Consider the following 27,479-nt stretch of genomic DNA (forward strand, 5'->3'; position numbering starts at 1 on the left):
CTCGAATGTGGTTTTGAGTACTTTTAGAGGTGCTATTTTTAGAATAGTGTAACTTTTGGGCATTTTCTGTCATATACACCCCCGAAAGTCACTTCAAATATGATGTGGTGCATAAAAAAATGATTATGTAAATTTTGGTGGAAAAATTGGAAATTGCTGGTCAACTTTTAACCCTTTTAACTTTCTAACCCCCAAAAATGTTTAAAAAATGATGCAGATGTAAAGCAGACATGTGGGAAATGTTATTTATTAACTATTTTGAGTAACATAATGTCAAGATTTTAATTATTCACAATATCAAAGGCTGGGAAGGTCACAGGAAGCACCCGCTGTGATCTTTGAAGTGAACAACTCTCTGCTGCCAACTATCGTCCGGACAATTACATAATTGCCTGACGAATAACTGAGGAGGCCACAGGCTGTTTGCACTAACAGGCCAGTTATCGGGAAATCTAACCGTGAGCGTATGGTACATACGCCTCCGTATTCCAACGCATGGAATTATGTATATACCACCGTACAGTCACTACTAACTTCACGATAACCCCAAACTACTTGCTGCCACCACCAACAATCGCTTATACAGGCCGATTGGACACCCGTTACAGGTAGCATATAGCTTTGAGACGTGGTTTGCAGAACAAAAGGAACAGAACTATTAAATATTACATTTAATCAAAAGGGAGGCAATTTTTGTAAAAAAATATACAAAAGATTTTATAACGGGGCAAAACTATACAGCATATACAGTTACAGAATATTAAAGGGATTAACAAGAGAACTTGGTACACCAATCGCTGAGACGATTCAGTTTAGCCGAAGGAGAGTGCTTTGCTTGGGGTCGTCAATAAACGGGATTCATGCAAACACGATGTGAATCTCTCTACACAAACCGAGATCATAACTCAAGAGTGCCACCCACACACCCTTTCCATGATGACCTCATGTGGGCAGGATTGTGGGCTTTTCTCAGCCCCTCAGGATTTTATTAAATCCCAACTTATGCAGTAACACCTCATCGGACGATCGCAGAAGTTCGAAATTGATGCCACATTTTTTATCAGGATTTTTTATTTACTTAGAGACCAAACATGGCATGGCTGTTGTTAGTTATTTGTCCCCTATAGATTTGAGGCCTTTTGGGGTTATAGTTACAAGAAAATATGTATCTTTATCCCTGGTTAGCCCCCGCGCCGAAAATGTATGTTTCATTAATATCGGATTTATACAAATTCCCATAGTCTATATTTTCTTTTGGAGACATACTGTTTAAACTGGATTATTGTACCATTTCCCGTGGCAGGCAACATGCATTTCTTGTAGACAAAAGGCCTTCCACTCTCCTGTTTGTGTACCCTGGCTGACCATGGCTATTTGTAAAGGGTATGAGATATTCCCTTTAATCTGCTCAAAATTTAAAAAGCCTTTTCCTTTCTAAACTATTTGTCCAATCTGTACTGTTTGTCTATGCACAATATGCATCCTCATTCAGTCATCTGGACATAAAGAGGACTCCATGCATTTTCATTAAGATGGTTCATGTATCTTTGTACACTGCCATTTTACATAATGGCAGCTTTAGTTTGCTAGCTCCTGTTTCCTTAGTGAATATGGGAGAGGGGAGGAAAAGGGGTTTGGTATCAGGTTCTCTGTTAAGGGCCTTTTACACATAGCGAGATCGCTAGCGATATCGCTAAAGCGTCACCGATTTTGTTACGCAACAGCGATATCTCTAGCGATCTCGCTTTGTGTGACACGTACCTGCGACCGCCCCCCCACTGGATATCGCTGATCACGCTCGAATGTCCTGGGCCATTTTTTCCTCGTTGGCGTCTCGCTGGTACTGACTAGCGACGCATGGATGCAGGCGGTAGTCGTCATCATCGCTGCGGTGTGACAGGTAAAAGCGACCGCCGACGGATCGCTTATCACTGCTGCGTCGCTGGTGAGATCTGCCTGTTTGGAAGCTCACTAGCGACCATTTAGCGATGCACCAGTGATCCTAACCAGGTCGTATCATTGTCAAGATCGCTGGTGCATCACTAAATGTAACGGGACCCTTACGCTTCCTGTAAATTGGTGTGCGGAAAAAAAGGAGGGAGGGTGCATGTGAGTGACTTCAGAGATTTTTTATATTTTCCATGACAATACTTCCTGCAAAAGAATTAAGTTTGAAAACTGATATTTTTGAAATTTTAGCCAAAGTTCTGTTATTTTCACGAATAAATGCAAGTCAAACAAATTTTACCACTATTATGACGTACTATATGTCATGAAAAAACAGTCTCCTACTCGGTGGGATCCGTTGGTGCGTTCCAGAGATATTACCACAGAAAGTGACACTGGTCAGTAGAGTTGAGCGAAACGGGTCGGTCAATTTCAAAAGTCGCCGACTTTCGCAAAAGTCAGGTTTCATGACACGAAACCCGACCATAGTGTGAGGTTGGTCACGAGGTCGGCGACCAGAGCGCCAAAGTCGCCTTTCAAAAGTTGCTTCTAGCGCCCTTTTTCAGCCAATGATGGAGGACGCACACTGTGGGCAACGCGATGACATGGGCATCGGTCACCACCATCTTTGAGAAGGGCATGCAAATGATTGCCTTGCTTTGTGTGGCATCAGAGGGGCTATAAAAGGGCGTGCACGCCGACCGCCATCTTACTTCTGCTGATCTCAGAATAGGGAGAGCTGCTGCTGATTCTGTAGGGAGAGCGTTAGGCAGGGATAGAAGATAGAAAAAAACTGCTTCTGCTGCTAGCGATTTTGCCTGTACAACACACCAGTTAGTGTGCAGTGCAAGGGGAGGCTATATTTTGGTGCATCAGCTCTGTTGGTTATTAGGCTGCCTTATAAGGCTCCCTGATAGCTGCATTGCTGTTTTCACACTGCTGTGCAAACTGCTTTTTTAAAAGCAAAAATACTTTTCATCCTCTTTTTTGCCCAGTTACCAAGCGTTTATTTTTCCACACTTTTGTGTGCAGCAGTCCTGCTTATTAGGCTGCCTGCTGCCATACTTGGGACTGAGAGCATCATTGTCAGCTTGCTAAAATCTCTAGGGAGATTTAAATTCTCCCTAATCCTGTATAGACATTTTATACACCATCCAATTTCAGCCTGTTATATTGAGGTGTAATCTACACTGGGCCTGAGATATTAGTTCAGTGTCCTCAAGTCTGTAGGGAGATTCAAATTCTCCCCAGTCCTATATAGACATTTTATACACCATCCAATTTCAGCCTGTTATATTGAGGTGTAATCTACACTGGGCCTGAGATAATAGTTCAGTGTCCTCAAGTCTGTAGGGAGATTCAAATTCTCCCCAATACTATATACACCTTGTACCTTGTTTTACAGTACCATATTGCTGGTGGTATTTTGGGTACATTTTCCCAAAAATGAAGAAGTGTGTTGGAAGAGGCCGTGGAAGTGGGCGGGGGTTGCCAGCTGGTAATGATGGTGTTGGTTGTGGATCTGATGGTAGTGGCAAAAGCACAATAGCACCTAATGCAGGAGGTGTTGAGCCTGCGTCATCGTCTGGCTCCACAAGGCCTCGAAGGCTCCCTTTTCTGGGACTAGGTAAACCGCTTTTAAAGCCGGAGCTTCAGGATCAAGTTTTGGCTTACATTGCTGACACAGCCTCCAGCTCTATCGCCTCCTCTTCTGAACTTTCAAAAAATAAAAGCACTGAGTCGTCATTGGAGGCTCATGGTCAGGAACCACACCTTTCCTTGTGTCCTTCACCCCTACCAAAAGTAAAGGATGCTGCAGGCCACACTACAGATTACTTCATGGAACTCTTTTCACATACCATGCCTGGGTTATCAAGTCAAATCGTGAATTACCCAGTCCAAGAAGAATCTGACATGGAGTGCACTGATGCATAGCCACTGCTAGATTTATCTGCTGGTATATTCACTCAGAGCACTACATTGTCCTCGCAGTGTACTGAGCCAGAATCTGACCCTGATGAAACTCAAGTGCCCCTTCCCGCATACTATACCACCTTACATGGTGACACAGAGGAAGGTGCACATGACATTGAAGAGGAGGTGATGGATGACCCAGTTGTTGACCCAGATTGGCATCCATTGGGGGAAGAGGGTGCCGCTGCCAATAGCTCAGAAGAGGAGGAGGAGCATCCGCAGCAGGCATCGACATCGCAACAGCTGTTATCTGGCAGGCCCAGAGCAGTCCAAAAATGGGTTACAAAAACCAAAAGAGTTGCAGGACAGCTAGGCCAGACGGTCAAATTAGCACAGCGTGCAAGGCCTCAAAATGTCTTCCATAGTAGGAAGAGTGCAGTGTGGCACTTTTTTGAACAAAATCCTAATAATCAGGCAAAGGTTATCTGTAAGAAGTGCGTAAAGACCTTTAGCCGAGGGAAAAATCTGAGAAATTTGAATATCAGTTGCATGCTTAGACATTTAACCACCATGCACTTGCAAGCATGGATGGACTACCAAACCTCACGTACCACATGTGCAACTGCTCCCAATGAAGGTAGTCAGCAACGCTACATCGTTTCCCCCACTGTAAGCCCACCGGTTAGCACACCACCAGCAGCAAATGTTGAGGTGTCATCGCAAGGCCAAAGCAGTCAGGGAATCACAATGTTATTGCTACGAAAGACTGAATCTAGGCCATCAGCAAGACCATCAACACCATCACCATCATCAACCCTCTCTCAGTCCGCCATGTCCACCGCTAGTTCCACCATATGCAGCTCTCGAGTCCAGCTCACCCTACCAGAGACTGAGTAGGACAAGAAAGTACTCATCCTCTCGTCCGCGTACACTGGATTTGAACGCCCACATTGCCAAACTAATCTCGATAGAGATGATGCCCTACTGGTTGGTTGAAAGCGAAGCTTTCCACGAACTCATGGCCTACGCAGTACCACGCTATGACCTACCCAGTCGGCACTTCTTTTCTCGCAAAACCATCCCAGCCCTCCACCTTCATGTGAAAGACCGCATTGTCCATGCACTCAAGCAATCAGTGAGTGGAAAGGTGCACCTCACAGCAGATGCATGGTCCAATAGGCATGGCCAGGGCCGTTACGTGTCCATCACTGCGCACTGGGTTAATGTGGTGGATGCAGGGTCCACAGGGGACAGCGGCGGTGGGACAGTGCTGCCTAGCCCACAGTATAGGAAACAGTTGGCTGTAGGCGTTTGACCCTCCTCCTCCTCCTCCAGAAGTGAAAGCTCGTCCACAGAGCGCAGTTGCACGAGCACTCCATCCGCAGCTGCCAGTGTTGCACACTCGGTGTACCACTACCGAACAGCTAGTGGTAAGCGTCAGCAGGCTGTGTTGAAGATGATGTGTTTGGGCGACAGACACACCGTGGAGGTACTGGCCGACTACTTGCAGCGACAAACTGAGACATGGCTGGGCAGTCTACATCTTGAGTAAGGCAAGGTAGTTAGTGATAACGGCCGGAATTTTGTGGCAGCCATAGCCCTTTCAAAACTCCGACACATAACTTGTCTGGCTCACACCTTGAACCTGGTGGTGCAGTGCTTCCTCAATAATTATCCAGAGTTAACAGCCCTGCTCCATAAGGTGCGAAGACTGTGCTCGCACATCCGCCGGTCGCCCGTACACTCCAGTCGTATGGAGAAGTTGCAGCATTTGCTCCAACTTCCCAAGCACCGCCTAATTTTCGACGTTGCAACAAGGTGGAACTCCACCGTGCACATGGTTGAGAGGCTGTGCGAACAGAGGCAGGCTGTAATGCATTTGTGGGAGGATACATGGCCAGACACTTTGAGGGCAGACATGGAGTTGTCGGGTGTGCAGTGGTCGAAGCTGAAAGACCTCTGTAAAGTCCTTCAGTGTTTTGAGGTATGCACACGACTGGTAAGCACAGACGACGCCATCATCAGCATGAGCATCCCACTTATGCGTCTGCTCATGCAAACTTTGACGCACATTAAGGAGCAGGCGTCTGCAGCCGAGGAGGATGAGGAAGAGGAGGAGGGAAGCCTTGATGACTGTCAGCCATTGTCTGCTACGGGACCTCTCCTGGACAAGGTGGAGGATGAAGAGGATGAGGAGTATGATGATGGAGATGATTATTTCGGGGAGGAGGATGCTTCTCGTGGGGCAAGAGAAAATGTTGGCGTGGCAAGGTCTGGTACAGGGTTTGTGCGTGACTGGAGGGATGTGGATTTGCCAGAAAGTGCTCCTTCACCCAGCATTCGCAGTGCATCATTGACACCTGGAACATTGGCCCACATGTGTGATTATGCCTTGCGGATCCTAAAAAGGGGACCCCGCATTGCCAAAATGATGAAGGATGATGACTACTGGTTGGCCAGCATCCTGGACCCACGCTATAAAGGCAAATTCCAAAACCTCATGCCACAGGAGAACCTTGACCTAATATTGGCTAGCAAACAAGCAACTCTGGTAAACCGTTTGAGGCATTCCCAGCACATAGCAGCGGTGATGGTTCTCCAACGAGCCGTAGGGGCAACATGGAAGAGGTGTTCGTGGTGCACACATCAGAAATGGCGTTGGACACAGGGGTTTCATGACCATGTTGTGGACTGATTTTTCAAGTCCCGCTTACACGACTGGTAATACTGCATCAATTGAAAGTGACAGGAGACAGCAGTTGTCAACTATGGTTACAAACTACTTCACGTCCCATGTCGATGTTCTCCCTCACAGGTCATTCCCCTTTGACTATTGGGCCTCTAAACTGGACGCCTGGCCTGAATTGGCACAATATGCCTTACAGGAGCTCGCTTGCCCTGCTGCTAGTGTGCTATCCGAAAGAGTCTTCAGTGCTGCTGGCTCAATCCTGACAGAAAAAAGGACCCATCTGTCGACCCAAAATGCTTATGATCTAACCTTCATTAAAATGAACCATGCATGGATTTCAAAGGATTTTGTCCCACCTTCCCCTGATGACACATAGGTTGCCAGAAAAATGGCTCGCTTATGTCCTCCTCTTCCTCGGACTTCTCCAATTCCTCCATTTTCAGCTGCTGAATGTCCAACATCAACATATGCCATTTTTTAAACCTCCCTAACTGGGCTGCCTCCCCCCCCCCCCCCCCCCCCATGGCCGGGGTCACCACCTAGCGCATGCAACCGTGCGAGTGCCATTGCCCTGGACAGGTGGGTGGGCCGACTCTTGGGCGCCGGCACTGGCACAGGATCCCTCATAGTGCAATCAAGTGTCTCTGACGTTGGGGGTGCACACCGGGGTACTATGAGCGGCCCAGTGCCAGTACCGACGCCCACAAGTGGGCCCCCCTTGCTTGGGCAGGGCCCCAGTATTTGCAATATTAACCCCTCCCTGCTCCTCCGCTGTGTAGTCTGGACTGTCAAATCCTTCCCTGGGACTGCCACTACAAATTTGGTGAACTGATAGATGATGGTTGACGTAGCTATGCCCTGTCCTGCTGGGCTCTATCTTCAGATGATCAATGGCTTCCATTTCTTATGCACGTCGACTCCCAATGAGATGCAGTGGTGGTTTATCATCAGCTTTCACAGTTTTCCTACTCGCATACGTGTGACATTCCTGCCCACATTTTTAAATGTGCCCTCTCATGCCAATCCAATAGAATCACCTACAGCCTGTGGCTTCTGTCCTTTGCACTCCAAAGTTACCTGACAGATCATGATAGGCAGTGAGGACCATGTCTACATCTCTCCCTGTGATCAAAATTTGATGGAGATGAGTAATGGTGATGGGATCACCGGTACTGCGATACAGCAACCCTTTCTTCACAAATAACTGTTTTCGCTGTCTCCACACACAAAGTAATTGAGGGTCAGCATCGCCTCTGAGAATTCTCCCGGGAGTTTTTCCCCTGATTAGTAATTCCTAAATTTCTGCAATCACTCGACTTTGTCTGTACTTTTATCCATCTCGTTTTCTCTTGCGGAGAGTATGGACTGTCTTACTGAGACAGAAATGTATATGAAGATTTAAAAATACCTCAACAGTGTATACTGGTGTACGCTTCAAAAACATTTCCTTTTTTTTCTACTTTTTAGAATGTTGTTTAATCCATACTGAGGCTGTGAGTGTCTTTGTCGGACTCCGGACATAAACACGGAGATTTTAAATGTTTAAACTATGCTATATATACCTGTTATCCGGTGATACTGTACCCTTTCTCAACTTCCTGCAATCTTGTCGAATCCATACTGTGCCTGAGACCGTCTGAGTCTGCCTCCTGATTACAGATGAGTGGTGTTTGAGTGGAACTGTTGGCCAAGTTCAAATTCTAGCTGTTTTGGGCGGTGTTAGATCCTTTCGTCGAACTACACCACTTTGATTAAAATTCGGTTGTTCGAGTTTCCATTCGAGAACGTTTCGTTAAACAAAAGCGTTTTTTTTTTTTCACATTAATAATGGTTTTCAATGATAATAGGCAGTTTTAGTGCATAGTAGTGGTGTCTGGTAGCCAGCGGTGTAGTACACCTGTGAAGGAGCTACATCGTGTGTGTTTCTAATAATTTTTTACCGCATATTGTCCTGAAAATCCTTTAGGGCCTAGTAACTGTGTCTGCTACTCAGAAGAGGCGCCCACCCGTGAACCGAGCTATGCCGCCTGTTTATGAACTAACCAGTTTTTGACTGCATTTACACCACTTAAAACTTTGGGCCTAGTAACTGTGTATGCTACTCAGCAGAGTTGGCCACCCGTGAACCAAGCTATGCTGCCTGTTTATGTAAGAACTGTGTGCTACTCAGCAGAGGAGCCCAGCTGTTAAGCAAGCTACAGCACCTGTGGTTTGGACACTTAATTTTTTCACATTCTTTCTGGAATGCCGTTTAGGCCTAATTCCGGAATTACGGTTGACCTGCACTTACTGGGAAATGCTTGTTCGCGGGGAAGAATTGTAATCTCAGATCCCCATCACTAACGGGGTTCAGCGTGTTATCCGCACCTGTAAGCGATACACGCTGGTCCTTTCATTGTAGCACGCATGCAGCCTCGGACATGTAAGGGCATGACAGACCTGTTATTGGCCGATCTCGCGTGCCAGAGCCTCGCGTGTCCCTCTAGTAAGCTGGACGCGGACCGGGGGGCATGCCTGAGTCTCGTTCGTTAACGGAATTAAGCTTGCAATCTGTGCAGCTTTTTTGTGGATGGCATGGTTGAGGTTGCCCGTGTTGAGTCCAATTAAGCCGCAGGCTCCTCTCCTGGTGGTGCCCTTCTGGACATTCCTTTAAGGTTCAGCTTTGCAACCATACTGCCCCCGGAAACCAAACACTTTTCCTGACAGTGACATTCTGGTCAAAGAGCGCGAAGACATCACGTCTCTACGCCCTCTGCCTAAACAGTCCAAGTGCAGAGAGATGGAATATGGGGACGACGAGGAGTCCAGAGTACAGGGATTCCCTAGCGAGGAGACTTATTTAATTGTTTTAAAGGTTGAGAGCAATTTTTGGGGACCACAATACTCTGTAGAATGATATCTGGGGCCCACCATACACTGGAGCATTCCAACGGTGAACATCAGTCACTGGAGCAGCATTTACAGGGCCCATTATACACTGGAGCATTAGAACTGGGGCCCATTATATATGGAGCATTATTTGGGCCCATAAGACACTGGAGCTTCATCCATGGTGAACAACATATACTGTAGCATTATGTGGAGCTCATCATATACTGTATCGAACATTATATGGGACCAATGATTCTGTATGGAGAAATATATGGGCCTCATTACTCTGTATTGCACACTATGCGGTGGCCATAATACTGTATGGAGGAATATACTATACTGTCTGTTTTTGGAGCTATTGGAGAGTTTAAAATGGATATCAGTCATGTGATGTAAGAATTGAAGTATTTTTCATTGTACTATACCGCTATTTCTCTGCCGTATCAGAGGATCATGAATTGTGGCATGTGTTAAAGGAGCCCAGTGACACTCTTTGGCCCTGGGCCCACGAAAATCTGGAACCAGCACTATCCCCCCCCCCACAACTTTAGCCAAATAACCCCCAGTTTTCAATGCCTAACTATTATTATAAAGTAAATTAAGGATGACAAGCTTAAGGAATAAGAATTGATGTTTTTGGCATTAAAATGGGCTCTCTAGGTGTGTTTCCTGTCCTCCACTCACTGCCGACTTTTCTTCCCCATTGACTTACATTGGGTTTCGTGTTTCAGTCGGCCTTCGACTTTTCACGATAATCGGCCGATTTCGTTCGACCCGACTTTTGTGAAACCCGACTCGACCCGAAAAAAGGCAAAGTCGCTTATCTCTACTGGTCAGATTTTAAAAAAATTTGGCTTAGTTAGTAAGGTCGAAATTGGCACTGTCACTAAAGGGTGAAATGCACTTTTGCTTTTACTCAGTGTCTGCAGTTTGTTGCAGCCAAATTTTCGCACCAGAAATCAAATAGAGCTCTTTTCCTTCTGATAGCTGCCATTTGCCCAAACATCAGTTTTTAACTAAAGAGAATGCTGCCGTGTTTGGGGGAAAAAAAAGGACACACGTTATGGGGTTCAATTTATCCTATTAGACCTTGTGAAAATGAAATATTTGAGGCTAAAGCAATACCTTAGTAGAAAAAAATATTTTTCAATTCTGTTTTTTCGTTCCACTTTGTGTTAATTCCTGTAAACCACCCGAATAGTTATCAAATTTTGTTAAAGGGAATCTGTCACCAGTTTTTTGGCCTATCAACTAAAAATATCATCTAATAGAGTGTGAACTATACATTCCCCAACTACTGGTGAAACCCCTTGAATCTCCCATAAAAACCTTTTATTTTGCTCCCGCGCTGTATGTAAATATCTTTGATCCGGTCCGATGGGCGTTGGTTCTAGTCCCTCTCCACACTCCTCCTCGGCATGCTGTACGCATGCCGTTCTGTGAATAGTGTTGTTCGCATACGGGTCTTGCGCGTGCGCATTCAAATTGCCTCCTGCGAGTGCGCAGTATGCTTTGTCCAACTGCAGGCAAAGCCGAAAAATATTAGTGCGCATGTGCCGGAAGTATTATGTCCCGGAAGTATTTTGCTGTATACCGGAACATAGTTTACCAGCGCATGCACACTAATGCTTTTCGCTTTGCCCGCAGTTTTGAGTACTTTTGACAGGTGCAGTTTTTAAAATGTTATCACTTTAGGGGATTTTCCAACATGTAGATCCCTGAAGTCACTTCAAAACTTAATATGTCGTAAAAAATAGGATTTTTAAGACTAGTTTCACACTAGCGTATGGCAGAGCTGCGGAGTGATGCGGACTTCCTCAGCGAAGCTACGCCCATTGCTGCACTTCCTCCATTCAGCACCGGCTATGTCGGCATGCGGCCTGCGTACCCTATCTTTAGCATTGGGTACGCAGGCTATGCGGATGCCTCCGCATGCGTCGTTTTGACGGTGTGGCGACCTGCGCTGAACGCAATGTGTTGCGGAGGCGTCCGCATACATTGGCATGGCCTGCGTACCCAATGTTAAAGATAGGGTACGCAGGCCGCATGCTGACGTAGGCGGAGCTGAGCGGAGGAGGTGCGACAGTGGGCGGAGCTTCACGGAAGAAGTCCGCATCCCTCCGCAGCTCGGCCATACGCTAAAGTGAAACTAGCCTAAGTTTTGCAAATTGCTTCTAAATGTGGACCCTTGTAACATCCTAAAAAAATAAAATAACATTTCAAAAATGATGCTGACGTAAAGTAAACATATGGGAAATGTTATTTATTATCTAGTCTGTGTAGTAGGACTATGTGGTGTAAGGCTGAAAATTTCACATTTTGTACATTTTCCTAAAATTTTAGATATTTTCATAAAAAAGCAAAATGTATCAAACTAAATTTACCATTAGAAGATCTGAAGCATTTAAATGCAATTGGGTATATATTATTCCGTAGGCTGGTTAGCCTGAAGCCTAGGGCCCCTTTTTTGCGGCACAATTACCAACGCCCTAAGGGCCCCAATGGTTTGAACTCTGTCATGCCAATACGTATATATTTATATTAGAGACCCAATAACGCTTTAACAGTCAGGGTTTTAATATCCTGCTACCTCTTCCTTTATTACATCTTCTTGAGCAATGAAGTCTAGCTGTGCCCTTCGTCTTGCCTGCTTGAATATTCCCATAAGCTACTGGGACCAGCTAAATCAGTTATTTATATAGGGTATAAGACTGTGTACTGCGAACTAGTATTTGCTGTAGTTGGGTGAAATTGAATTGTCAGATGGACCACAAAACCAAAAATAGGTTAATGTGACCAATCTAGAAAGTTGCAAAAATAGAAGTTTGAGGGAGGGGCAAATACTTTTTAAAAGCATTGTACCTGATAGCGTGTTACAACAAGATACCATTTTATCTTTTTATTTATTCTCCTCAGGGTCTCGCACATACTAAATGTCACCCGTGAAATTGATAACTTCTTTCCTGAGACATTTAGTTATTTAAACATTCGTGTCTTGGATGAAGAGAGCACAAACCTGCTGCAATATTGGAAGGAGACGCACAGTTTCATCTCCAGTGCCAGGTAGGATTAAGCTGTAGGTACAAACCAAGGCCAATTGATTCCTATCGCTTAACCAAAGTGTACCCAATATGCCTGCCATAGACCGGCAGGTGATTTGATTGGGAGTTCGTTTTGAGAAGTAGATGCAACACTGATCGTTATTGCTGTTAACAAACTGTAAAGATTATTCCCATCTTTAGACATTTTCATCTATCTATTGAATAAGTGATAACTTACATTGGCTGAAGTCCAAATGGTGGCATGGCATATGCACCGCTGCACCATTCACTCTCTATGGTACTGCTGGAAAAAGCTGTGTGCTGTACTCTTTCTCTGGCAGTCTTATAAAGAATGGTGCTAACCACACAATATAGATTGGGCATATTAGATCCCTGTTCTTGTGTTTGGTAAAGGTCCTAGCACTCAGACCCCCACCAATCAGCAAATTATACTCCTGGATAGGTGATTAAATGATTTTAGTTCTTTAGAAGTTAATCAAACCCAAATAACATACATTTATGTTGTCTCGCGAAAGCTAAATTGCAGGAATAAAGGTAACAAAACTGAAAAGCATGCCAGGACATGATTAATGGTGGTCTTTGTTCAGTTTAAAACAAAGGACAAAATCGGACTAACCTGTGATTGATTAGAAATTAGACTCGCCTGATCCTACTGTTAAGCCCACCCAATTGAGTAGATTCATGAAGCCACAGCTCAAAGCAGACACATGGACCCAGAGGGTTGGCACAGCAAGCTGGAAGGCACATGGAACAGTAGGACCTGGACAACTGGTTATGCTGGACGGAAGACAAACAGCCGAGGCAGTACACGCTGGAAGCCGCAAAACCACAAGGGCAGATGAAGAGGATAAAGGCAGGACTGAAGCAGAAATGGCTTTATGTGAACAGTTTCTAATAGTTTGTGATGCTCTTAGCAAACAATGGGTTAACTTGCAGAGAGCTAGTTGTTGGTTAACCAGCAGGTCTGATGGTTTCCATCAATCACAGTTGTTTGCAAAGATAAATGCTGTGTAGTGATTAGACTCTAAATGTCAGTTGATATTGCTTACTGCAAACAATCGGTTAACAAGTTAAGGCCCTGTCACACTAAATGACGAACCAGCGATCCCGACAACAATACGATCTTGTCAGGATCGCTGGTGCCTCGCTATATGATCGCGAACAGGCAGCTTCACCAGCGATCAGGACCATCGAGGACGCTGGTATCTAAGGTGAATATTGGGTAACTAAGCGCGCACGTCACTTAGTTACCCGCTGTGTACCTTAGATACCTGTGTGCTCGCGCTGGGAGCTGGTATCTATGGTAAATATCGGGTAACTAACCGCGCGCTTAGTTACCCAATATTTACCTTAGACATCAGCTCCCAGTGTCTGCTTACAGCGCTGGGAGCTCCCTGATCGTTGCTCTCCCGCTGCCACACCCAGCGATGCATGCTGGCCAGCGGGAGACTAACTATCAAAAAACGGCCCAGGATATTTGTGCATGATCAGCGATACCTGGCGGAGGGGCCGGTCGCTGATGCATGCCACACACAGCGAGATCGCTGGCGAGATCGCTGATGCATCACAAAATCAGCGATCTCGCTCTGTGTGACAGGGCCTTTATTCTTGTGGAGCCATGGGTGTTAATCACAGATGTCTGTGGTGATAGTAGCAACAGAAGACGCTACTAACAGAATCTGAACAAATAGCAGCTAAATACAGTATGGTCTTAACACTCACACAAAGGGATGTTTCCAACTGGGCCTTAAAAAAGGTATGTCACAGAGAAACGCCAATCAACATGTAAAACCTGATGTGGAGCACAGCAAAGGGCAGTGGCCATAGCCTAAGGGAGCGTAGCCCAGCCCAGTTGAGAAAGGTGCAGAACATCTACATAATAAGTGTTCATGAGTTGTAATTCGCTTATGAATGGTGGCTTTAAAATGCTTTAAAAGGCTAATTTTGTTTTCTGTTCACTATGGTAAAATTGAGCTGTCTGAACAGACTAAAATGTTGTCACAAAGCACAAGCCGCCTAAATGGTAAAAGACGGTCTCCAAAACTCTGGCATCCTGACTTCAACAGTTCAAAATGTTCTCAACTAGTTTCCTACTGTGGTGTAGTGACCACTGTGTCCGCTAGGGGGTGCTGTGTGGGTGTCCCAGCACGGACGGATAGCCATGTCCAGAGTGGTAACATGAGCAGGGTCCTAAATGACCGGTATGTATCCCAAGGTGGGTGGCCTTGGGATGAAGGCTTGATTATGTGCTGATCAGCAAAGTTCCAATGTGTTAGGGAGAAGCCTTCAGGTGATTGATGAGACGGGTGGGATCAATCACCTTCAAACCCACCTAGGGGCGGGTGTCTAGAACGCCATAGTAAAGTGTATGTGTGTGAATGCTTGTAGGACCTGTGATGAGGTCATAGTCATGTGACCCGGTGGGCTTGGCTACGGACCATATAAGGTGGCCAGGGTAGGTCACATGAGTGAATGTTTGGACCCGGTTGGTCCGTATGGAAGGTCTCGTGCTGAGGAAGATGTGTCTGCCTTCCTGAGAGCACGTGGAGACGCTGTGTGTCATGGCTGCATGTGTCTGAGAGTTCCCAGGAGGGGGAATGAAGGTCTGCACTGAGAAGCACCTATGAGGTAACCCGAACACGGGATGTAACTGTGAGGCTAGAGAGCCTGTGTACTGGAGATAACAAAGCCTGTGTGACCACGGGGTTAACAGAGTGAAGCTCTGTCATGGACGTTATGCTGTTTGGATATGAACTTTCTGTTGCATATTGCTTTGGTTTATGCTGCATAATAAACCGATTGGACTGAGTTATGTTGAGAAACCTGTGCCGGACCTGATTTATCGGCTGCCTAGCATGCATCCCCCTACCTTAATGACAAGCGCTGCCTTACACTACTTATGAAAAAGTCTAAGACTACATTCCCACTATCAGGAAGTAGCATAACTTTGGATGCAGGGTATTTTTGCGTCGTCCAAAATGCTGCATTCTATTGAATACTGGTAAATCCGCTTGTCTTCACTAAGCCATGTGGATTTACCGCATTCAATACATTTCTGTTGGTGAAATTAGAAATTGACATGCTATGGTCCTGAACACACGTGTTAGTTTCTGCGGGTGATCTGCCGATGCACATACACACATAGGGACATAGGGAACATGGGATTTCTAGAAAGTCCATTCACTATGCTGTAACATCTGGCCGCAGCAGGTTTTGACGCTGTATAAATAAGCAGCGTCAAAACCGCAGCAATTACTGATCGTGGGCACGTACCCTAGGACCTTTCAGAACTTGGTGAAAAGATTGAAATTGATGAGAAAACCTCAAGAAATTTGGTTGCATTGTGGCAAAAAACCTTCATACAACGTCCAAAGCTGGTTACAACTAGAGCAGTGTTTCCCAACCCGTCCTCACAGCCCCCCAACACATGACATTTTCAGGATTTTTCAGGTGAGAGAATCTTTGGCAGTTTCTGTTGCCTTAATAATAATTCCATCACCTATGCAATCCTGAAAACTTGACTAGAGTTTAGCGAATTTTTAAAAATTCGGTTCCGATTATGATCGGTGGCGAATATTGTGTTTGTAATATTCGCCAAACACAGCCGAACGTCATTTGAGTCAATGGGAGTAGAAATGGCCGAATATGTATGAAAAACTATCGTCAAACATAAATTAGGCACGAATAGGGTGCCAACATGGCACAAATATGGCAAAACCAGATTCGGCGACCGATTCAGAACATATTCGTACAACTCTAAACATGATTTGGTTGGAGCCATGAGGACTGGAGTTTGGGAACCGCTGATGTAGAGTGATGATCTCAACTCATATCATATGTCGCACACTGAACAAAGCAGAGCTCTATGGGAAAAGGCCACGGATGGCCTTGCTGCTTTAAAAAAAAAAAAAGGCATAAAAACAGAAAAAGTGACTTTTGCCAAGAGTTGTATAGATGAACGACAATGTTTTAGGGAAACTGTTCTAAGGACAAATAAAACCAAAACCAAATGGCTTTTTGGCAATGCATAGCAGTGTTCTGTTTTATATATGACAAATCGAAGCCTAAAGAAAAGTAATTCCTACCCACAGTAAAACATGATGGAGAATCCTGGAGGCCCAGAACGTGTTACAGGAGCAATAAAATAAGTGAGAGGATTGTCAGAGCATTTTAAAGTGAAATGTGCTCCCAAGTGTAAGAAAACTGGCTTCCAGTAACACAAAACCGGCCATACAATAGGATGACCCAAAGCACACATCCAAAAGTACATAGGAATGGTTGAACAGGAAAATGGATAGGTTTAAACTGGCCAGCAAAAAGTACTGATCTCAGTCCAGCTGAAAATCCTGATAGAGATGAAAACTGCTACTGGGAAAAGGAACCCTGCAAATATTCAAATGGAAGTAACTACCAGCAGACAGATGTAATAGCATCACAAATGGCTACAAGTAACCATTGGAGGAGGTGGTTGCCTTTAATCCTGGCCATGTCCTTTACTAGGTTTTTTCTTTAGATACTTATGAAATGACTGTATGTATGTTGACAGGTCTTTTTCTTTCTCCCAGGGGTGAATCTTGATATCCCCATAAACATTAGATCATCAAATTCTTCTGAAATCTGTGGGTTCAAACTAATTTTGTCTTATCGGTATGGTCAACTTTAATTTTTTTTTTCTTTTATTTGGACTTCGGTCTGCGTTGGGTAAAAAAACGAAAATCCGCTTTATTTATCCACTGCCTTGCAATCAATGTTTGTCTTCTGTTGCCCTGAGTCTTTGATGACATGGTTGCAGCTGTGAAGTCTCGACTACAGCACATGATTGCTGCTGCCAAGCCAATCGCTAGATTCAAGAGTCATGCCAATATTGTCTACACATAGCCACTGAGCTTAGTGATTGGCTGCATTGATCACTCACTGTACTCATTACGTGGGCAGCGGTGGATAAACTAAGGGTATGTGCATACGGTGCGGATTCTGATGCGGTTCCGCGGCGTTTCTGCACCTGCGGGTCTGCAGCAGATTCTGCTGCGTTGTACAGTACCTTTATTTCCTATGGAAATTTAAAAAAAAAAGCTGTGCACATGCTGCGTTTTTTTCCGCGCGGTTTACAAACCGCAGCATGTCAATTGTTTGGTGCAATGTACAGACAGGGGGCTAAAGGAAAAAAGAGAGCGCAATAGGGTCTTATCCGGGTGGTGATTCAAATTAAATATAGAAAATCCACTCGCCTATTCCAGGAGAGAAAATAGGATAAGAACCAACTGTCAGCCTGCTGCACGCCCGAAGGTCCACTCCGTGTCCGCCAATGTGAATCCTTATGGATAAAGTATTTTCTCGGACTTAATGTGCGCTGCTTGACAAAGTTCAATTTAGTACGACATGAGAAGTTTTAACTGTTTAATTCCCAACGCGTTTCGAAGTGCCTGTCACTTCTTCCTCAGGGGATGACATGAAGAAGTTTGGTGCAGAAACGCTGCAGTTTTACACCTCATCCATTATGATGTGTAAAACCACAGGGCAAAACCGCAGATAAACCGCACAAGGCAGGTGTCAACTGTTTTACACAGCCAGCATCTGCCTATAACAGCAGTGGCCAGAGAAATATCTGATCTATTAACACAGAAAAAATGGAGTTCTATACAATTTATAAAAACATCAACTTGCACAACATGGGTAAGCACCCAGGGTAATGGTATATACTTTTTGTATTTTAAATCTGTTACACATCAAAAAGATAAAATTTTGCATTTAATATTCACCACTATTTCTTCTATAAAATTTTACAAATTGATGATTGCTCTTATACCATTTTTTATGAATTGAATATATGATCATTCGAGTTGAGTGAAACGGGTCGGTCAAATTCATAAGTCGCCGACTTTCGCTGAAGTCGGGTTTCATGAAATGAAACCCGACCATAGCGTGAGGTCGGCCACGAAGTCGGCGACCAGAGCGCCAAAGTCGTGTTTCAAATGATGCTTCAAGCACCCTTTTTTCAGCCAATGATGGAGGACGCACACTGTGGGCAACGCGATGACATGGGCATCGGTCACCACCATCTTTCAGAAGGGCATGCAAGTGATTGGCTTGCTTTGTGTGGCATCACAGGGGCTATAAAAGGGCGTGCACGCCGACCGCCATCTTACTTCTGCCGATATTAGCATTAGGGAGAGGTTGCAGCTGCTGATGCTGAATAAGGGAGAGCGTTAGGCAGGGAAGAAGAACAAAAAAACTGCTTCTGCTGTTAGCGATTTCCACTTTACAACACAACAGTTTGTGTGCAGTGACAGGGGAGGCAATATTTTTTGTGCATCAGCTCTGTTGGTTATTAGGCTGCCTTATAAGGCTCCCTGATAGCTGCATTGCTGTTTGCACACTGCTGTGCAAACTGCTTTTTTAAAAGCAAAAATACTTTTCTTCCTCTTTTGTGCACAGTTACCAAGCATTCATTTTTCCACACTTTTGTGTGCAGCAGTTCTGCTTATTAGGCTTCCTGCTGCCATACTTGGACTGAGAGCATCATTGTCAGCCGCCTAAAATCTCTAGGGAGATTCAAATTCTCCCCAATACTATATACACCTTGTACTTTGTCATACACCAACCAATTTCAGCCTGTTAAATTGAGGTGTAATCTATAGTGGGCCTGAGATAATAGTTCAACCTCCTAAAATCTCTATTCACCCCAATACTATATATACCTTGTACCTTGTTTTACAGTACCATATAGCTGGTGGTATTTTGGGTAAATTTTTCCAAAAATGAGGAAATATGGTGGAAGAGGCTGTGGAAGTGGGCGGGGGTTGCCAGCTGGTACTGATGGTGGCGGGGGTGGTGGTGCATCTGCTGGTATTGGCAAAAGCACAATAGCACCTAAGGCAGGAGGTGTTGACCCTGCATCATCGTCTGGCTCCATAAGGCCTCGAAGGCTCCCTTTTCTGGGAGTAGGTAAACCGCTTTTAAAGCCGGAGCTTCAGGAACAAGTTTTGGCTTACATTGCTGACACAGCCTCCAGCTCTATCGCCTCCTCTTCTGAACTTTCAAAATATAAAAACACTGAGTCGTCATTGGAGGCTCCTGGTCAGGAACAACACCTTTCCTTGTGTCCTTCACCCCTACCAAAAGTAAAGGATGCTGCAGGCCACACTACAGATTACTCCATGGAGCTCTTTTCACATACCATGCCTGGGTTATCAAGTCAAATCGTGAATTCCCCAGTCCAAGATGAATCTGACATGGAGTGCACTGATGCACAGCCACTGCTAGATTTTTCTGCTGGTACATTCACTCAGAGCACTACATTGTCCTCGCAGTATACAGAGTCAGAATCTGACCCTGATGAAACTCAAGTGCCCCTTCCCGCATACTATACCACCTTACATGGTGACACAGAGGAAGGTGCACATGAAATTGAAGAGGAGGTGATGGATGACCCAGTTGTTGACCCAGATTGGCATCCATTGGGGGAAGAGGGTGCCGCTGCCAATAGCTCAGAGGAGGAGGAGGATCCGCAGCAGGCATCGAAATCGCAACAGCTGTTATCTGGCAGGCCCGTAGCAGTCCAAAAACGGTTTACAAAAACCCAAAGAGTTGCAGGACAGCTTGGCCAGACGGTCAAATTAGCACAGCGTGCAAGGCCTCAAAATGTCTTCCATAGTAGGAAGAGTGCAGTGTGGCACTTTTTTGAACAAAATCCTAATGATCAGGCAAAGGTTATCTGTAAGAAGTGCGCAAAGACCTTTAGCTGAGGGAAAAGTCTGAGAAATTTGAACCACCATGCACTTGCAAGCGTGGATGGACTACCAAACCTCACGTACCACATGTGCACCTGCTCCGAATGAAGGTAGTCAGCAACGCTACATCGCTTCCCCCACTGTAAGCCCACCGGTTAGCACACCACCAGCAGCAAATGTTGCGGTGTCGTCGCAAGGCCAAAGCAGTCAGGGAATCACAATGTTATTGCTAAGAAAGACTGAATCTAGGCCATCAGCAAGACCACCAACACCATCACCAACCCTCTCTCAGTCCGCCATGTCCACCGCTAGTTCCACCATATGCAGCTCTCAAGTCCAGCTCACCCTACCAGAGACTCTCAGTAGGACAAGAAAGTAGTCATCCTCTCATCCGCGTACACAGTGTTTGAACGCCCACATTGCCAAACTAATCTCGTTAGAGATCATGCCCTACCGGTTGGTTGAAAGCGAAGCTTTCCGTGAGCTCATGGCCTATGCAGTACCACGCTATGACCTACCCAGTAGGCACTTTTCTCGAAAAGCCATCCCAGCCCTCCACCTGCATGTGAAAGACCGAATTGTCCTTGCACTCAAGCAATCAGTGAGTGGAAAGGTGCACCTCACAACAGATGCATCGTCCAGTAGGCATGGCCAGGGCCGTTACGTGTCCATCACTGCGCACTGGGTTAATGTGGTGGATGCAGGGTCCACGGGACAGCGGCGGTGGGACAGTGCTGCCTAGCCCACGGTATAGGAAACAGTTGGCTGTAGGCGTTTGACCCGCCTCCGCCTCCTCCTCCTCCAGAAGCGAAAGCTCGTCCACAGAGCACTCCATCCGCAGCTGCCAGTGTTGCACACTCGGTGTCCCATTATGGAACAGCTAGAGGTAAGCGTCAGCAGGCTGTGTTAAAGATGATGTGTTTGGGCAACAACAGACACACCGCGGAGGTACTGGCCGACTACTTGCAGCGACAAACTAAGTCATGGCTGGGCAGTCTACATCTTGAGGCAGGCAAGGTAGTTAGTGATAACGGCCGGAATTTTGTGGCAGCCATAGCCCTTTCAAAACTCAGACACATACGTTGCCTTGCTCACACCTTGAACCTGGTGGTGCAGTGCTTGCTTAATAATTATCCGGAGTTAACAGCCCTGCTCCATAAGGTGCGAAGACTGTGCTCGCACATCCGCCGGTCGCCCGTACACTCCCTTCGTATGCAGAAGCTGCAGCGATTGCTTCACCTTCCCAAGCACCACCTAATTATCGACGTTGCAACAAGGTGGAACTCCACCCTGCACATGGTTCAGAGGCTGTGCGAACAGAGGCAGGCTGTAATGCATTTGTGGGAGGATACACGGACAGACACTTTGAGGGCAGACATGGAGTTGACAAGTGTGCAGTGGTCGAAGCTGAAAGACCTCTGGAAAGTCCTTCAGTGTTTTGAGGAATGCACATGGCTGGTAAGCGCAGACGACGCCATCATAAGCATGAGTATCCCACTTATGCGTCTGCTCATGCAAACTTTGACGCACATTAAGGAGCAGGCGTCTGCAGCCGAGGAGGAAGAGGAGGAGGAGGGAAGCCTTGATGACAGTCAGCCATTGTCTGCTCAGAGAACTCTCCTGGACGAGGAGGAGGAGGAGGAGGATGGGGATGATTATTTAGGGGAGGAGGATGCTTCTCTGTGGGGCAAGAGAAAATGTTGGCGTGGCAAGGTCAGGTACAGGGTTTGTGCGTGACTGGAGGGATGTTGTTTGCCAGAAAGTGCTCCTCCACCCAGCACTCGCAGTGCATCATTGACACCTGGAACATTGCCTCACATGTGTGATTATGCCTTGCAGATCCAAAAAGGACCCCCGCATTGCCAAAATGATGAACGATGACAACTATTGATTGGCCAGCATCCTGGATCCACGCTATAAAGGCAAATTCCAAAACATCATGCCACAGGAGAACCTAGAGCTAATAGTGGCTAACAAACAAGCAACTCTGGTAAACCGTTTGTTTGAGGCATTCCCAGCACACAGCGGCGGTGTTCGTGGTGCACACAGCCGAAGTGGCGTTGGACACAGGGGTTTCATGACCATGTTGTGGACTGATTTTTCAAGTACTGCTCACACGACTGGTAATACTGCATCGATTGAAAGTGACAGGAGACAGCAGTTGTCAACTATGGTTACAAACTACTTCTCCTCCCATATCGATGTTTTCCCTCACAGGTCATTACCCTTTGACTACTGGGCCTGTAAACTGGAGACCTGGCCTGAATTGGCACAATATGCCTTCCAGGAGCTCACTTGTCCTGCTAGTGTGCTATCCGAAAGAGTCTTCAGTGCTGCTGGATCAATCCTGACAGAAAAAAGGAACCGTCTGTCAACCCAAAATGTTGATGATCTAACCTTCATTAAAATGAACCATGCATGGGTTTCAAAGGATTTTGTCCCACCTTCCCCTGCTGACACGTAGGTTGCCAGAAAAATGGCTCGCTTTTGTCCTCCTCTTCCTCGGACTTTTCCAATTCCTCCATTTTCAGCTGCTGAATGTCCAGCAAATTTGGTGAACTGATAGATGATGGTTAAAACTTAGGGTACTGTTACACTTAGCGATGCACCAGCGATCCCGACAACGATATGGATCGCTGGTGCATCGCTAAGTGGTCGCTAGTGAGCTGCCACACAGGCAGATCTCACCAGCATCATAGGGGTCGGGGGTCGTTACTTACCTGTCAGACGCGGCGATCCTGACGTCCTCCCGTCCGCGTGTCGCTCGTGGGCGCCACAGGAAGCCCAGCAGGAAGCGCCCGACGAGAAATGATTCAGGACGTTCTCACGCGACCAGCGATGAGCAGCGGGGGAGCCGGTCGGAGGTAAATATCAGACATAGCGATATCGCTAGCAGTATCACTAGAACGTGACAAAATCGGTGACGCGTTACAGCGATATTGCTAGCGATATCGCTATGTGTAACGGGGGGGCTTTAGTTATGCCCTGTCCTGCTGGGCTATGTCTTCAGATGATCAATGGCTTCCATTTGTTATGGACGTCGACTCACAATGAGATGCAGTGGTCGTTTATCATCAGCTTTCACGGTTTTCCTACTCACAGACGTGTGACATTCCTGCCCACATTTTTAAATGTGTCCTCTCATGCCAATCCAATAGAATCGCCTACGGCCTGTGGCTTCTGTCTTTTGTACGCCAAAGTTACCTGACAGATCATGATAGGCAGTGAGGACAATGTCTACATCTCTCCCTGTGATCATAATTTGATGGAGATGAGTAACGGTAATGGGATCCAAGGTACTGCGATACAGCAACCCTTTCTTCACAAATAACTCTTTTCGCTGTCTCCACACACAAAGTAATTTAGGGTCAGCATCGCCTCTGAGAATTCTCCTGGGAGTTTTTCCCGTGATTAGTAATTCCAAAATTTCTGCAATCACTCGACTTTCCGTCTGTACTTGTATCCATCTCGGTTCCTCTTGTGGAGAGTCTGGACTGTCTTACTGAGACTGAAATATATATGAAGATTGAAAAATACCCCAACAGTGTATACTGGTGTACGGTTCGAATACATTATCCTTTTTCTACTTTTTAGATTCTTGTCTAATCCATACTGAGGCTGTGAGTGTCTTTGTCGGACTACGGAAATATACACGGAGATTTTTAATGTTTAAACTATGCTATATATACCTGGTATCCAGTGATACTGTACCCTTTCTCAACTTTCTACAATCTTGTCGAATCCATACTGGGCCTGAGACCGTCTGAATCTGTCTCCTGATTAGAGATGAGCGGTGTTCGAGTCGACCTATTCGCCAAGTTCAAATTCGAGCTGTTTTGGGCGGTGTTCGAGCCGTTCGTCGAACTCGAACACTTTGCTTAAAATTCGGCTGTTCGAGGTTCCGTTCGAGAGCGGTTCGTTCACCAAAAGCGTAACTTCATTTTCACATTAATAATGGTTTTCAATGTAAATAGACAGTTTCATGGCATAGTAGCGGTGTCTGGTAGCCAGCAGTGCACCTGTGTGTTTCTAATAATTTTTTACCGCATCTTGTCCAGAAAATCCTTTTGGGCCTTGTAGCACTGTCTGCTACTCAGCAGAGGAGGCCACCCGTGAACCTAGCTATGCCGCCTGTTTATGAAAAAACCAGTTTTTGACTGCATTTAGCCCGGTTAATACTTTGGGCCTAGTAACTGTGTCTGCTACTCAGCAGAGGAGCCCACCCGTGAACCAAGCTGTGCCGCCTGTTTATGTAAGAACCATTTTTTAACTCCATTTAGCCCAGTGAATACTTTGGGCCTAGTACCTGTGTCTGCTGCTCAGCAGAGGAGCCCACCCTTGAACCTAGCTATGCCGCCTGTTTATGTAAGCACTGTCTGCTACTCAGCAGAGTTGCCCACCCGTGAACCAAGCTATGCCGCCTGTTTATGTAAGAACTGCGTGCTACTCAGCAGAGGAGCCCAGCTGTTAAGCAAGCTACAGCACCTGTGGTTTGGACACTTAATTTTTTCACAATCTTTCTGGAATGCCGGTTAGGCCTAATTCCGGAATTCCGGTTGACCTGCACTTACTGGGAAATCCTCGTTTGTGGGGAAGAATTGGAATCCCAGATCCCCATCACTAACTGGGTTCATCGGGTTATCCGCACCTGTAAGCGACACACGCTGGTCCTTTCAGTTTAGCGCGCATGCAGCCCCGGACATGTAAGGGCATGACAGACCTGTTATTGCTCTATCTCACGTGCCAGAGCCTCGCGTGTCCCTCTAGTAAGCTGGACGCGGACCGCGGGGGCATGCCGGAGTCTCGTTCGTTAACGGAATTAAGCTGACAAATCGCTAGCACAACTAAAAACGGCCATGCACCAACACCCACAGAATCTACAAAGCTTGCAATGTGTCCATCTTTTCCGTGGCTGGCATGGTTGAGGTTGCCCGTGTGGAGTCCAATTAAGCCGCAGGCTCCACTCCTGGTGGTGCCCTTCTGGACATTCTTTAAGGTTCAGCTTTGCAACCATACTGCCCCCGGAAACCAAACACTTTGCCTTCATGGACGCTGTTCGGAGGGTCGTGGGAATAAAGCTGCCCGATCGGCAGTTGGCATAATTTATGGTGGGAAGTCCGACGGTATAGGATCGTCTTCGATTTTTGAATTTTAGATTTTTTTTAATTTTATTTTAGATTTTTAGTCCAGCCTTTCTTGACTTTATAAGGGCATGACATGCCTATATCTGTATCTCCTCCTCCTCCTTTTACTCCTTCACCCCTTTTCTATATGTAGTTACCCTTTTCCATATGTTATTTTTGTCTTCTGAGCATTTTGTCTGCTTTGGGACACCTTTTAAGGTGTTTTGTAATTGTTTTCTATATGTTTGTGTTTGCCTGCCATTGTTTTCAATGGGGCTCGACGGTGTTCGTCGAACGTTCGATGAACATTCGACGAACTTGCCTCCTGTTCGACGAACCGGACCGAACTCGAACACTAGCGAGGTGGCTCAACACTACTCCTGATATATAGACGTACATTTTTAATGTTTAAACTATGCTATATATACCTGGTATCTGGTGATACTGTACCCTTTCTGCCAGGAAGTCCTCCACCCACCACTCTAAGTGTATCATTGACACCTGGAACATTGGCCCACATGTGTGATTATTTCTTGCGGATCTTCTTTTTATATTGTGGTGTGATCCATCCTGAGCGTGTGAGAGTCTGTGGGTTACTCCTGCAATTTATATGTAGATTTAAAAATTACCCCAACACCGTATACAGCTCTACGCTTGTGATACATTACCCATTTACTGGTTTTTATATTCTGGTCTAATCCAAACTGACCAAGTGAGAGTCTGTTTCTGACTGTGGAAATAAATACTGAGATTGACAATGACCCCTACACTGTGTACAGCTGTACGCTTCAGATCCATTACCGTTTTATGGCTTTTTATATTGTGATGTAATCCATACTGAGCCTGAGAGCGTCTGTGTCTGCCTCCTGAAATATATACTGTACGGAGATTTAGAATGTTTATACTATATATACCTGGTATCTGATGATACTGTACCCTTTTTCTACTTTTTATATTCTTGTCTAATCCATACTGAGCCGGTGAGCGTCTCTGTGTGACTCATGAAATATATAGGGAGATTGACAATTATCCTTTGACTGTATAGAGCTGTACGCTTCTGATACAGTACCATATATCTGATGTTATTTTGGGTACATTTTCTCCAAAATTTGGAAGTATGGTGGAAGAGGCCGCTTACGTGGGCGTGGGGGGGCCAGCTGGTACTGATGGTGGTGGTGCATTTGCTGGTAGTGGCAAAAGCACAATAGCAGCTAAGGCAGGAGGTGTTGAGCCTGCGTCATGGTCTGGCTCCGGAACGCCTGGAAGGCTACCTTTTCTGGGAGTAGGTTAACCGCTTTTAAAGCCGGAGCATCAGGAACTGGTTTTGGTTTACATTGCCAAAACAGACTCCAGCAAATATGCCCTCCTCTTCTGAAGTTTCAAAAAATGCAAGCACTGAGTCGTCAGGTGCTGGCTCCTGGTCAGGAAGAACCCCTTTCCTTGTGTCCTTCACCCCCACCAAAAGTGAATGATGCAGCAGGCCACACTTCACACTAGTCCATGTAGCTCTTTCCCACATACCATGCCTGGGTTATCAAGTCAAATCGTGAATTCTCCAGTACAAGATGAATCTGACATGGAGTATGGGTGGCCAGCCAGGGCATTGGGGTTAATCTGTACCGGGCCGGTGTCTCAGAGGGATGTGTCACGGTGGTGGTGACCCAGTCCGTGGGCCTGGGCGTCCATTCAAAGGGGTGAATAACGTTTATAGGTGAATGATACGTGACGCCACCAGTGGTTTCTGATGAGACTGACCAGCGCTGCAGTGTCGCTTCTCTGGGACAGATGTTGTGGTGCAGCTAAGATGTAGAAGCCCTGCACAGGTAGGGCCGTAGTCGCAGGGCATTTGAAAGAGTTGGTAGATGGTGTGCAGTGCAGGATGTAGCAGAGCCGTGCGCCAGGCGCAGGAGAAAGATGACAGACACAGTCGTGCACTTCCTTTACCTGTACTTCGTAAGTGCGGTACAGGACCCAGAGTACAGATGGAGAAGTAGTTGGTCAGCCTGGAAGCAAATTAGGAATTCTCTCTCTGCAGACAGGTAGTGTGGCCTCCGTTCTAGCGCTTATCTGAGGTACTCGCAGTACTGAGTTCACTGAAGTTCCCCCTGTTGACTCTCTTTTGAAACTTTCTCGTATGGCAGGC

General features: G+C 46.0%; 1 protein-coding gene across 3 annotated transcripts in view; it reads left to right on the plus strand.

The window, feature by feature from the left end:
- Window positions 1–27,479, plus strand: part of SSH3 (slingshot protein phosphatase 3) — a 146,589-nt gene that overhangs the window by 102,733 nt on the left and 16,377 nt on the right. For 2 of the 3 annotated variants that reach the window (XM_073563390.1, XM_073563391.1), the window contains exon 12: window positions 12,338–12,484. The exons of the other annotated variant lie outside the window; for it this stretch is intronic. In XM_073563390.1, coding sequence (XP_073419491.1) covers window positions 12,338–12,484 — 147 coding nt within the window. The remainder of the gene's footprint in view (window positions 1–12,337; window positions 12,485–27,479) is intronic. 3 annotated transcript variants of the gene reach the window in all.

Source organism: Dendrobates tinctorius, unplaced genomic scaffold, assembly GCF_039654945.1.
Source record: "Dendrobates tinctorius isolate UK_male_01 unplaced genomic scaffold, ASM3965494v1 ptg000387l, whole genome shotgun sequence".
Lineage (NCBI taxonomy): Eukaryota > Metazoa > Chordata > Amphibia > Anura > Dendrobatidae > Dendrobates > Dendrobates tinctorius.